This window comes from Bos indicus x Bos taurus, chromosome 13 (assembly GCF_003369695.1).
Source record: "Bos indicus x Bos taurus breed Angus x Brahman F1 hybrid chromosome 13, Bos_hybrid_MaternalHap_v2.0, whole genome shotgun sequence".
Taxonomy (NCBI): Eukaryota; Metazoa; Chordata; class Mammalia; order Artiodactyla; family Bovidae; genus Bos; species Bos indicus x Bos taurus.
In genome coordinates, this window is record NC_040088.1 from 36,681,663 (window position 1) to 36,696,325 (window position 14,663).

Consider the following 14,663-nt stretch of genomic DNA (forward strand, 5'->3'; position numbering starts at 1 on the left):
TATCCAGCCAATACACACATCATGACAACAGAGGGACTACATCTGGTCAAGGAAAATTTTACTCTTTATGGTAATGGTGGAACTTTACTACTTCACATCACCATGACCTTACCATGAAAGCAGTGAAGACTCATAGACCCTGACACCATGTTATTAAGATATCCCTGAACAGAGCTGTAGAGAGTGGATTCTGTCTTCTAATTTTATAAATTTTAGCAGGTTTAGAGACTAACAAAAGAATACATAGCTGAAAAACTCCAAGAGCATTAGTACCAAATAATTTCTCCTGAATAACATTTTCTCTTTGATGATGACTTTTAATACATTCTGACCCATTACTTGATTAAACACGTAATTTTTTTTTTCTTTCCAGCTCTGGACCCTTTCCCACATCTAGTTTTAGGTGAGCACTCAACACCATGCTTCCTGAAGTCAATATACCTTTGACTGGGTTCGCCCATCACTCACTTCTGGGAAGAAAAGAAGAAAACCAGGGAAAACCTGCTTCCCCAGCACTCTTCCCTGGGATGGGGTAACACACAGGAGCTCAGACTCAGGGTGCATCTCTTGCTTAAAGCTGCGTAAGCCATCCTAATCCACAATCATGTGTCCCAAACAAATTCCCAAAATTTGGGATCTTTGAAATATCCCACAGATCCCAATGATCTTTGAAATATCTTTAGAGTACTTCCTAGAGAAGTCTTTTTCTCTGATGAATAAAAATAACATAAAAAAAGGAAAAAAGGTAAAGTTCATCAAAACACAAACTCCCTTTAGGAAAGTGTAAAGCAGGATAAGGGTAACTGAAAAGGAAAACAAGACGTTTCTCATGAAGATCCTACACCAAAAGTGTCATTTCTAAGGCTGACCTAGGCAAGAAAGAACCCTCTGATGCGGAGCCGCGCACTCTTCTTACTGCTCCCCAGAGGCAGTTGTGTACAGAGTGTGACTGTTCACCCAGGGCAACTTCTCAGCATACAAATCAGCATAAAAACTGCACAACTACCCAGGCATCCATCTTCCTGACCCCAGCATCCCCAGTGAACCTGCCTTCTCCTTCCCGGTTGGGGATGGTAAGGCAGGAGGCCCAGGGAGCAGCGTTCCCCAGCAGCGCTCAGCCTCAAGCATCCACAGGTGCAGGAGGCAAACAGAAACTGTGACGGGGCCCGGCAGCTAAGGCCCAAGTCTGCCACCTGCCCATCAATGCTCCACTTTTGCCCACAAGGACATGCCTCATGCCTGTTAGCAAGCTGGCCTGGAGAGGAGAGCAGAGGCACAGAGGGAGACCAGGCTGTGTGTCCTCGTCTAAGATCCTGTGGATCAACTGTGACACACAGCTTATTATCTGTACATGATTCTCAATGTCTTTTATTTGAGTTTATGCTTATTCCTTATTGTACTAAAAGGTGCACTGAACTCATCTTTCTGAGCTTCTTATATTCAAAATATTGTTCACTTAAATAATTTTGACCTCTGGATAGAATCACGACTCTGTGATGAACCAGTTCAATTTTTCAATTTCAAAACTCCATGACTGCCCTCTGGAGATAGGAATATAATGGAGCTATGGACCTCACTCCCTGAAACAGATCTAAAGGGCCAGGGTACACTAGAGCTCATCCTCACCCAAGTCTCTGACTATGAGACAAAGGTCAGTGAAGATCAACAATTTTATGAAAAACTGTATGATCCGTCATGGATTCTTCTTTCCTAAGTGTTCTGTAAGTGGTGCTCCAACTGCGAAAATATGGTTGCAAAAACTGAGTATTATATTTTAACAGAAAACACTCAGACCTGGGCCCTGAATCAGCAGGATAATCATGGTCCAGGGCTTGTGACAAGCTCTGTGCCTGAGGAGCTCTGAGGCCTCGGTAAGTTGAATGAGCTGAAATGGAGGATGGGGCTGAGAAATATGACCTCCTAGGTTCCCCCAAGGCTGAGCCCTACACTTCTGTTTAGAATGGCATCAGGCAGACAGTCCATTGCAAATGTGCCCTGCCATGGGATCTCTCTCAGTTAAGTGCGCTCACCGAAACGAAAGTAAAACAGTGGCCGGTTTCCTGCGGTGCTGGCCGCCCGCTCTCTGACCGCGGCGTCTCGGATGTCACACACCCCGATGTTGCCAGCCTGCAGCATTCTTCTCGGGGCTCCTTCACTGTGCTGCAGTCTACACCGGACCACGGCAGCTCCATTCGCTGCTGTAACAAGTTGAAAAAAAACTAATTAATTCAAACTTTAGTTTTTTTTAAATTTGTTACAGCGCCGAGCAGAGCTGCCGACCCCATGCAGAACAGCACAAAAAACACCAAGGGGACCATGTCACACAGGGCCACCCTCAGCGCCCAGCAATACAGGTCAGCCTCGTCCTGGGACTGTAGAGGCTCCATCTCCCAGAGCCATCTCCTGGGAATACACAGAACTGCTTCTGTTTCACTTTTGTTTGGTAAGGCACAGAAAATAAAATCTAGCAACACAAGGACCTACCACCTCACACCAGCCTTCCTCCAAAACCACGAAAGGCCACCTGCAGATAGGAAGTCATCCCAGCAGTTCTGCTGGAGGATGAGAAGGAAAGCGGGGAGACCACATCTAGTCGTCTGCCCCCGTGTGTTCTCTAAAGCTCTCACACACGGGGTCAGCCGGACAACACACTGCTCTTCCATCCACTCAGACAGAGCATAGCTCCTTCCTTTTACAGACCAGACAGCAAGAAAACCCAGGTCGCCAGCTAAGGCAGCCCTGCACAGCCAGCCAATCTTTACGTTAACTTTCTTAAGCTCCAAGGAAAGAAAGAAACCACACAAAATCAAACGAGGCTAAAAATGCAGCATACTCCACACAAATGTCCTGGAAGGTGAGCCGCAGGTGAGGACATTCCTCTCGCCCCCAACACTGGAGGCCACGTCACAGCCCGGAGAGCCAAAAGGCCTGCACATGCGGAGCTGAAGCTCTCCTAGCTGGAACATCTCAGCATGGCTTTACATCTGCTCCAACAGGGAACACTGTAGAGTCCATTTCTGTTGCTGTCCTACCTCCTGGAGGACTTGTGATAGCATTAAGCCCTTTCCTGATGCCCAGAAAATTCTCAAGGTTGCCCTCAGAACAGAGGTGTTACCTACAGCCCAGGGTTTCCCTCCTTTCCCTGAAATGTACAGAACCAGCTCAAGTGTAGAATCCTACGTACTTGCATAAGTGAAAACCACAGAATTAAATAGAACTTGTACTTGGTTGAGAATTCATAATGCAGACAATCATGTTTCAAAACACAACCAACCAACCTTTACGATTTCAAAATCCCAGCCAAGATGTTACATCATTTTCTAGATTTGCCTCCCCCAACCTCCACCAATGAAGTCAACAAAAACTGTTGATTAACTTAAACCATTATCAATAATATTAACTAAGCCAAAATTCATGTTTAAACCATAAACGTTCTCATATTTTTTTATGATTAGAGTATTTTAAAGTAATCAAACATATTACTTTCCTCTGTGGATGAATACCTATTACAGTTATCTGGCACCTTCACAGAAAAATCCTATGTGTCTTCTGAATTCACAAAATATGCTGCAGTCACGCAAAGGAGTGGGATGGGGTTGATGCCACCTCAAGGGCCTGATCCGCATGCAGTCTGGGGACTGGGAGAGGACTGGTGCTCAGCTGTTCTCTCAGGAGTTGCAGTTAACTCTTAAAGCTGGACACCTTATGCTACTCAGTAAGGTTTACATACTCGGAGGCTGGGGCAGGTAGGCTCCAATCAATTTTGATCTCTTCTTTTCATATCCTTTTTGTGTGATGTCACCTGTAAGAGAAGGAAAGGAAGTTCAGAATGCTTTTCTCTGGTAGAGCTGAGCACTCAACTAAGAAGACATAGTCACGCATGTAGGTGTCTTCTGTTTCCTTATAATTTAAGAAGAAAGCACTTTACATCATTCACCTCGACTTTTCTTCTGCTTGCAAACATTCATTTAAGTTAGATAAAATCCTTTACAGTGCATGCACACTCTGGTCTCCGGCCCCTTCTCACAAGGTTTTGGCTCTGATGGAGTCCAGAATTAAGAGTATTGCAATCTTACTCACATCTGCAGGGCAGGAAACCTCCCTGATCTACACAGCGCTCATTAACTTAATCAACAACGGATTCTGCTGGTGTCTACCCCAGTGAGAGCTGGCCCAAACCACCAATAATGAGCATCTTCCTTCGTTAAGGAGATTTTTTTTTAACTTATCAGACATGTCAGTTTCAGGGACTATACACTGATAAGGTACTTTTGAAAATAAGTGTCTAAAGCCAAAAAAAGGTAGATAAAAACAAATAAAGAGGACGTACGATCTATGGAATCCAAAATATATGACTAAGATGTTTACAATTAAAACAGGAATTAAATTGCTAAAGCCAGAGATTCAAGGATCGTTCGCTGCTAGGTTGCCAAGTACCTGGGACAAATAACCTTTATGACATGCAACAGCCTTTCCCAATTGCAAGCTCGAACATACCCCAAATGCTGATTTGTGCCACTGAATTTTTCTGAAACTCTTTAATTTTTCCCCTAATATCCTGACCAAACCATCATTCCTAAAATAGTTAAATATTAAAGTTTTAACAAAAATACAGCAAACAAATGAAAAGTTGTTGTGAGTCACACACAAGTTGCTAAGCCTGCTTTACCTGGTGGTGATGCTTGCTACATCTGATCAATCCAGAGGCACCCTGGGCCAAGAACTGCCTGGGCCACCACTGTTCCCAGCAGTCCACTCCGGCCCACAGAACTCATGACTAGTCTGTATACACAGAGCTGTAAACAACACAGATATAGGAAGAACTATCCCCCATTGACTATTGAGCATTTTTGATGCTAAAACAAACTGACCATTCTTTGAAGACAATACACCTATAACAATGCTAGTTTCTGTGCTAACTGTGCTGCTGCTCAGCATTTTATAAACTTGAAACCAGCTTGCTCCCTCCCGCAGAGGGAATGCCCAGAGGAAAATGTAAGCACGTGGCAGGGGACCGAGCACTTGCGTGAGGGTGTGTTGGTGGGAAAATCACGTCCTGGCCTGCCAGAAGGTCACCTGAGCATGGCAGGTACCTATTCTTTACCTGGTGTTTCCCTCAGCCCCTCCCTTCCCAGCCAATCTCACAGGTGCTCTGCACAGTCCTACCATAGAGTCCTAGTCTGGTGAACTAGTCCCTTCTGGCTTGTTCTTCACCCAGAGTTCAGCTCAGTTGTGAGGAGCAGATCAAGACAGCAGAGTAGGAAGATGTAGAGCTCACCTCCCACCATGAAAATTCTAAAACAGATCTCCACGTGGAGCAATTCTCACTGAAAACTAACCGGAGATTGGCAGAAAGACGGCAGTACAACTGAGACTGTAAGATCAATCCACATGGAACAGGGTAGGAAGGGAAAAGAAGTGATCAGGTCAGGACCTGTATACCAGGGAACAGCTGCGTGGAACGGGAAGGTCACAGGGACGGAGCTCTGCCCTGAGGAGCAGGCAGTTCAGCCACAGATCGGTGCCCTGGTCCTGGGGTCTGACAGCAAGACTAGCCCCATGGCTGGCTGGAGGGCCTGCAGACTAGCAGGAGGGCTGTGGGAAGCCTGGGCTCCATGGTGAGCAGCACAGCTGGCTTGACCCCAAGCGTGGCTGGTCTAGCCATGAAGGCTGCTCTAGCCACTGCCCATTTTTCACAGCCTGAGCCCAGTCCCGCCTGCTTCTCAATGGGGAGAGGGTCTGGCTGTGAGACTTAGAGCAGCGTAGACCTGAAGCAGTGACTGAGCAGGGTGGTGGCCACCACTGCTGGTGCTCAGACAGGTAGTAAGTCAGCCCCAACCTCTGTCTGGGGCTGAACCCCTCAACTCTGCTGAGAGCCCACACAGGCACCTCTTGATTCAGCATTGCTGGGGTGAGGGGCCTGGTGCCGGGATGGGGGAAACATATACTTAAAGGGAACAGAGTGGGTTCAGACTTAACTCTCAGGGCTTCTGCTCCAAGCAACCTGGGACCCTGCCCACTCCACAGGGTGGTGATGTCACCAAGCAGAGAGGAGCAGAGGGGAAGCCCAGCTCACACAAGGCTCCAGGCCTTGCCCTTCCACCTCCAGCCCCTCCTCCTACCAAGGCCAGAGCTGCCACCACACCCTGGGAAGACATGACTTGTGCTCACAACAAGTAATGAAGCAAAAATAAACAGTTTAAGAGATAAAGAATTTAAAGCATTAGCAATAAGAATCCTAACTAAACTTGGGAAAGATACACATGAACACAGTGAGAATTTTAACAAGAAACTAGAAAATATATATATTTTTTAAAGAATCAGTCAGAACTGAAGAATACAGTAAGTGAAATGAGAAACACACTAGAAGGAAAGAAAAGCAGATTAGGTGATACAGAGGTACACATAATGATCTGGAAGACAGAAGGATGGAAATCACACATTATAAGAACAGTAAAAAGAAAGGCAAATTTAAAAATGAGAACAGTTTAAATGGCCTCTGGGACAACATCAAGCATATTAACCACCATGTTATAGAGGTTCCAGAAGGAGAAGAGACAGAGAAGAGGGTAAAATACGTGTCTGATGAAATTATGGCTGGGAACTTCCCAAAACTGAAAAAGGAAACATATCCAGGAAGACGAAGCATGGAGGGTCCCATCCCAAATGAGATGAACTCAGAGACCCACACCAAGACATGTCATAATCAAACGGGCAAAAGTTACAGATAAAGAGGATTCCAAAGGCAGCAAGAGGAAAACAAGGAGTCACATTCAAGGGATTCCGCGTAAGGCTGTCAGCTGATTTTTCAGCAGAAACTCTGCAGGCCAGAAGGGAGTAGCGTGATACATATCAAGTGCTGAAAGGTAAAAACTCTCGCAACCTACAATACTCTACCCAGCAAGATTATCATTCAGGATCGAATAAAAGATTAAAAAAATTAAAAAAAAACTTCTCAGAGGAGCAAAAACTCAGAGTTCATCAATACTGAACCTACCCTAAAAGAAATGTTAAAGGATCTTCTCTTAGTGGAAGCAAAAAGGCTACACAAGAAGGATCTTTAGGAAAGAGAAAAATCCCACTAATAAAGGCAGACACATACTTGATCCTCAGCCACTTAAACAAGCTAGGAGAAAGATTCAAAGTTCAGTTCAAGTTCTAAAAATTTCCCAGATGAACGTTTAAGTACGCGGGGGGCAGGAGGGGGGAGAGGGGCAGAGGTCCCCTCCCTTGAAGCCAACCTTAGAGGTCACCTTAGCGGATACTGACTCTTCACCCTCACTCTGGAAAGCTCCAGCTGCTAAAGATCTTGGCCCAAAGCAAAACAGGCACTTTTCGGCACGAAGCCACAGCTCTTCTTTAAAGGGGAGATGTTAAGGTCGGCCTCACAGACGCCTCCACACAGGTTCCTAATCCCACAGACTCAGAAAGCTAGGTGGGAGGCGGAGTCAGGACTTCCACACAGGCGTTCTATTTTAGCCCCACTGCTACATGCTGGCATGAAGCAGTCAGCTCGGAGAACCTGCAGACACGACTCGGGAATCCCAGGGTGCTATCATCTCTCCAAACCAAGCAGAGGGAAAGGGAAACACTATTTACTGAATGACTTCCACACCTCATGAATTTTATCTAAATCACAGGTTGGCTAACTACAAATCCAGCCTGTGAGTTGTTTTTGGAAATAAAGTTTTACCGGCACACAGTTATGCTGCCTGGTAAGCACCACAACACACACCGTGCAGCCTGCAAAGCCAGAAGTATAAACTACTGAGCCCCCTCCTACATGTCCTAAGTAATCTCTTTTAATCCTTATAACCACTGATTTTACAGGTAAGCAGTCAAGGTGCAAATTGTATTTGTTTCTCGCCCAGGGCCTCAAATCGAAAAAGAAAACAACCTTTGTCCAACTCCAAAACTTTTCCCATAGAAACCACACCTGGAGTTTTCACTCAAGCCTCCCTATGTGACCACTGGTCAGCATTCTCACCACCTGATGTCCTGCCCAGTTCTCCACCTGACTAGGAACCCTCGCACCCCACTGCCTGTTTCCATGCCCCCATCCCTGCCCTGTCTCACTAACACCTCAGGCCACACTGAATTCTGCACAAGTCTCATGAGCCTTGGGATGGCTGCTCAGTTTTGTTTTGTTTTTTTGTAACACATACAAGTGGCTTACCTTCCCATGAAGGGTCAGTGTCCTAAAGAACCAAGTGTGGCTCCACTGTTCTATAGACCAGAACTGTATGTTGATGGAGTTAGTCACAAATGAGCTGCAGACACCAACATACAGAGGGACTTCAAATGGTGACTGGATAGACACTGCATTCAGAATCAGGGCAAATGGCTGGTGACTACTTAACTGTTTCGTGGCCACATCGAGAAAGGCAGAGGGAAATCGAGGATTACTCCATGATTAAAGTGTGTGAGACACTGGCCTGGCTCACTGTCACACAAAGGATCTAGTCTGCAACAAGGGCAGGTTCCTCGGGTGCCCCACCCCAGGCATCAGAGCTGAAACGTCCTCACTGCATTTCCTTTTTCACACACAAAGTTCAGTTATTTTAACTCTGGGGCTACTTCAGCTTCTGGTAGACAGAGGTCCATCAGATTATTTATATCAAAGTTACTACAAGTTTATATAAATAGGGGAATCTTGTGTTCAACCAATGAGGATCTTGGGAAAATACAGTAAGGTAGGTGGCTAGAGACAGAAGAGAGAAACTGGAAGCCTAGATGGCCGAGAGAAGGAAACAAGATGGGTTAAAGAAGGTTCTATAAAAGATCGATGCTGGCCAGGTTTACACACAACTAAACCCAGAGCAGCTCCTTGGTTTCTGCCTGAGGCTGACCTACAATCAAGGCCATGGTGTCATCAGTTGGCTATTCCCCACCTCTGCTCCTCCCTCTGGATCTGTAATGAGCACACTGTCTTCAGGGTGAAACTTGCAAACTCAAGGCAGAAACACTACAAGAGGAACCATGCTCCACACCACATTTCTAAGCAAGAGGTTATTAAAACCTATCAATCTACAAAGACTATTCCATGGTTTATGGCAGGTTCATTAGTATTCTTTCAACCTGGAAGCTAAAAGAAACACTGTATCAAGGAAACGTGTAGATCACTTCCACATGCTGCATCTACATGTTGTTCCTTGAAAAGGAGCAGATAGCTGCTAATGTTGAAGGACATAGGCTGCAGGATGCCTTGCTTGAGAATTTTCCATACAAAATCCTGAAGAGCTATTTTCCCATGTTTTGATACTCAAGATACCCATTTAACTCATTTCAGAAATAAGTAAATGCAGAAATCATTTGTAACCTCAGTGAAGAGAAAATAAAAGTGGTTTTTTGAGACAGTTTCTATTAATACTTTATCAAAAGTTATTTATATTACTATTCCTGGACAAAAGAGTTTCATAAAATTGAGAATTTCAACAGTAGAAATTAAAGTTCTCATGTGTTCTGTAACAAAGAAAAGAGACTTACAGTCAAGTTAAAAATCTCAACTGAAAATGCAAGTCAAGTGAAGCCCCCAACATGTGGTTGAATCTCACTGACTCAGAAATCATTCTCCTTCCCAGGTCGTGAAGAAGTCTTTTTCCTATTTATACTGTAGTCAAGAGTTTTCAGGCAAACCCTGAGTATTAGGAAAATGACGGGAAAACTGGCCCAGGAAATGCAAGGAGGGAGATGATACTGCAGCTCCTCTCTTCTTCCATCCTGGCTTCATTCTGGCAGTCAGACTCGGGAATCTGCAGAGCCCTGCGGGCCTCTGGTCAGAACAGGGAAACCTGCAGAGCCAGCAGTGCCCCCAGGAGGGTAGTATGTGAGCCACCACATGGCTGGGTCAGCACCAGGGAAACAGATCAGCCTAACAGGGACGGTTTCCATTCTTGGTGTCAGGAGTTTATTTTATTATTTAATGCTGGAACGAATGCTTTATTTAACAAAGCAGTCATTTCCATGTTTGGAATTTTATGGCTGTCAGGAACCTTCAGAATGCCTCTCTCCTAAGCCAATGGCTTTATAAGGCTTAGGGAGCACCCTTGACAGCCTTCTCCCTCCCGCCTAGCTGCTGAAGGCAGCGTCTGTCCTCTTTTCCGCATAGATTCTGCTGTCCTGGCAAGAACCCACCTGTCCAGGGGAGTAGAAGCAGGCAGACCGGGGACCTCTCCTCACCTTAAACATAAACTGGGGGGTCCGCACATCAACTAATTTCTCTGGGTCTCATCTTTCTCAGTAACAAAATATCGGTAAATAACGCCTATTACCTTCCACCGTAGTTGAAAAGATCGAATACACAGAAAGTGAAAATGTCTCAGAAAGCACGAAGTAAGGAAGAAAACACAGTTTAAAAACCCAGCATGTACTTGTGTGGAATCTATCACAAGGGCAAACTTGTAGGCTCTCAGGCGGGGCTCCTGCTCCAGCTGGGCAGGAAGAATTCCAAGCTCAGCAGGCAGGCGGCAGGGCAAGCCAAGAGCGTGATGGCTCCAGGGGAGCCAGATGGAAGACAGCAGATAATGGAGCTATCAGAAACCCTGAGGAAACTCTTAAGCCCAACCTCTTAGGCATCCACACACTTCTCTTTCACCCCTGCCACCATCATCATCACTGAATCCCAGATGTTATCAGCTCTCCCTGCATCCCCCACACAGCCACTCACAGCTCCGGATCTCAGTCCTCTGCACCCGCAGCCAGACTGGCTTCCCACTTAAGAGGGTGGTGAGACTGCACAACCTCGTCCTGTAGCCTGGAGGAGGCTGTTCACGGCTCTCAGGATTGAGGGCAAACCCATCAGCTGGGCCTTCACGTCCTTCCAGAGCCTGGGCCCATGTCTCACAACACAGTATCACTTCACAGTTCATTATGTTTTCCTTTGTTACTATAATATATGTACTGCTGGAGTTATCACTCATTTTTCTCAGGTTTATGTCGTATTTTCCATGTAAAACTTAGAAATTGGAGTTTCATAAAACATTCTTTAAATAAGGCCATTGTTCAGTTGCTAAGGCATGTCTGACTCTGTGACCCATGGACTGTAGCCTACCTACCAGGCTTGAATATAATCTCAGGATTATAAAATCACCAGGACTTATTCAAATAGTATAATGGGAAAAAAATTCTCAAGAACTACATATTAACATGGTTCAGATTTCATGTTTATGTCAATAACCAAAAAGTTTCTCAAAACATTTAGTAAATGGCATGACCAGAAAGAATAATATGTATTTTAAACATGCAGTATGAAAAGACTCTGATGCTGGGAGGGATTGGGGGTAGGAGGAGAAGGGGATGACAGAGGATGAGATGGCTGGATGGCATCACTGACTCGATAGACGCAAGTCTGAGTGAACTCCAGGAGTTGGTGATGGACAGGGAGGCCTGGAGTGCTGCAGTTCATGGGGTCGCAAAGAGTCGGACACGACTGAGCGACTGAACTGAAATGAAGTGATGTTGAAATCGTAACTCTAGCCAGTAATGCCCAGATGCTATCACTTAACTCTGACACTTGTCAAGTGTCAGACACTCTGACAAGTGTCAAGAGTCCGGAGGGGGCGTGCACGTCCACAATCACAGGGGCCTCTTTCTCTTGCAGAGTCTTCCACAGAGCAGAAGTTTCATCTTGATGAATTCAGTTTACCCACTCTTCATTTCAGGGATTGTGCTTTTAGTTTCAATCTAAGAATGATTTGCTTCGCCATCAGACTTGAAGATTTCTCTTTTTTTGCTAGACGTTTTGTCGTTTTACATTTTACACTGAGATCTATGAGACTTAAGTTAATTTTTGTACAAGGCGTGGGATTCAGGTCTAGATTATCGTTATTGGTCTATGGATGTCCAATTGCTCCAATGTGATTTATGGGAAAGATCATCCCTTTGCCACCACTGAATTAGTTTTGCTTCTTGGTCAAAAATTGGGCATTTTGTATAGGCCTGAGTCCCCCATCCCATTCCACTGCACTGCGGGTCTAACACACACTGTTGACAACTGTGGCTACTCAGGAAGACTTATTAGCACTGGAAAGAATGATTCTCCTACTTTATTCTTCTTTGTCAAAGTTGTTTGGGCTATTTGAGGCCCTTTCCCTCTCCACATAAATTTTAGGAAATGTCTGTGGTATCTACCACAAACTTTGCTAAGCAAACTGCTTTGATAGGAGTTCTCCTAAATTCATGTATCAGTTTAGGGAGAACTGACATCTTTACACACTGCATCATCTGATCCGTGAACAAGGTATTTAACTCTTTGATCTCTTTCACCAGCAGTCTGTGGTTTTCATCATCCTGACCCTGTGATAAAGCATGTTTCAATATGTCATGGGGACATATGACATATGACACAGGGACATACGATTCCATCCCCTGCGGCCTGTGCTGTCTATTCCACCAGTAGGCCCCCAGGCAGCTTCAAGAAGCCCAAGATGTGGCCAGCATGTCAAAAGTCAAGGTGATATAGGCCTGGCTTTCCTCTTTGAAATGAGGAGCCACCACAGCCCTCTGCTTCTTCTACCAAAGAGGATAAAACATTGTACTCTGACCTTCTGGAAATCCAGGATCTGAAGGGCACACTACTACTGCCCAACGCTGAATGACCTCTGAAATGACTATAAAATACAACTTTCACTTGGCCCTTATTGAATTAGCTTCCTACTCATTCCTAAGCTTTACCTCAAAATTCCCAAATGCGATGGAAGTGACCCTGACTTTCATTTTTGCATTCATTTACTCGTTCATCGAGATCCTACCATGTGCCAGAAACAGATACAGTCCCTAAACACTGCTGAATGAAAGACTAAACAGTTATATTCTCACTTTTAAAACCTGTTTAAAGGTATATATAAAGGGATGCCTAAATTAATGAGTCCAGGAACTGTCTTAAACAAATTGCCCCATCTGGACAAGTAACAGGAATAAAATGGAAACAAAGATTTTATTAGAAACATTAAAATGAATGAATATTATTTCCCTTAGTTTTGCAAGATGCAGAATATTCTAGGATTTTTATATTATTTTATCTTCAAATTATATAATGTGAATATATATAAATATGTCTTTAAATATTTATATACATAAGACATGTAGTAAGCTAGTTATTTTGAGCTAGTTTGTATAATGGTTACTTCTTTTTATAAGACTAATGAGCTGCAGGAAACACTCCAACAAAAGCTCTGAGGCTTCTTGTGCACAAAATCACTTTCAAGATCAGAATCACCCTGAACTATTGGGAGTAACATATCTGGACAATCTTGGCACATAATGTGTATAATAAAGTTTTGATGAATCCACTACCTAAATAAATAATAATAACCATGACAGTATAAAACTTCTAACTTACAGAAATATGTTTTCTAAACATTTTGCCCAACTTTGATCAAGTGGCAATTCTTAATATACTTATTCAAAAGGTAAATAAGGAAGCATAAAGTACATAATCCTCTACCCAGTGATGTGTCATTAGAGGAGGAGGCACTATAAACAATGATCCGTGTTCTATAGTTGCAATCAACCATCTGCTGGATATTCAAGTACATGTGTATTTAGAGGTAATCGTTATAAAATAACATGCATATTCCAATATGTGAACCATACAATCAAAGAATAAGGAAAAAATCTTTCGTTTAAAATAAAAAAAATGATGAGTAATCAAAGTCTGAATCAACTGCAAAGATAATGTGAAAATGTGCTAATGTGGCAAACCAGCTTGGACAGAAAGCAATTCAGACTAGCCACGGGTCAGGGCAGAAAAGCACAGATGAAACAGAGACGACCTAACTCAGTGTGCAAGCACAGTGCCAACGATGTGCAACTGTGTTCAGACCTCTGCAGTAACTCTTCTGTGCCTATACATGCCCAGCACGGCTTCCAGTCCTTGGCACTTAAATTCAAATTCCCACATGGTAATACCTTTCACATCATCACATACCACACATCAACCAACTCCCTGATAAGCTCAGCTACTGTCATTCTCTGGTGAGAGCATGTAATGTGAAAACGTTACAGAGTCAATACAGGAAACAAGACTGGGTGAACTTTAATCTTGATCACTAGTTAAAATGACATTTGGGGAACACGTGAAACTGCCATAATTCCTCAAAGGAAAGCAAAAAATATATTCAGTTGAACAAAAATGAAAACCAGAATTTGTAGAACATTGCCAACACAGTGATATAGACATGTACCTTTAATGCCATAGGTACCCATCTGGAAAGAGGAAAGGTCTCAAGTCAACAATCTAAACCTCTACCTTAAGAAAAATAGAAAAAGAAAAATAAACCCAATGTGAGTGGAAAAAATAAGAGCAGAAATGGAAGAAACTGAAAACAAGAAAAATCAGTCAAACCAAAACCTACAAGGAAAATCCCAAAGTGTCTACAAAATCAACTCCTAGAACCAATAACTGACTTTCTCAAGATCACAACATACAAAGGCAAACCATATTAATATATAGTAGCAATGGATATTTGGAATTAAAATTTAAAAAACAATCTCATTTACAGTAGTTATGTAAATGAGACATACTTAGGTACAAATCTAATAAAACATGCAAGACCTGGACAGGATCTGTAGGATCAAAAGGATCTGCATGCTGAGAACTACAAAATGCTGATTAAAGAAATCAAAGAATCCTCGTAAATAGCGACTGACATACACACACTACT

General features: G+C 43.7%; 1 protein-coding gene across 5 annotated transcripts in view; it reads right to left on the reverse strand.

Annotated features, from left to right (window-relative positions):
- The window catches only part of DIP2C (disco interacting protein 2 homolog C), a 294,331-nt gene that overhangs the window by 135,207 nt on the left and 144,461 nt on the right, over window positions 1-14,663 (reverse strand). For 3 of the 5 annotated variants that reach the window (XM_027559456.1, XM_027559453.1, XM_027559452.1), the window contains exons 2-3: window positions 3,731-3,802; window positions 2,031-2,198 (exon numbers count right to left, since the gene is read on the reverse strand). In XM_027559456.1, the coding sequence (XP_027415257.1) occupies window positions 2,031-2,198; window positions 3,731-3,802 (240 nt within the window). The remainder of the gene's footprint in view (window positions 1-2,030; window positions 2,199-3,730; window positions 3,803-14,663) is intronic. The other 2 variants (XM_027559454.1, XM_027559455.1) reach the window with 1 other exon arrangement.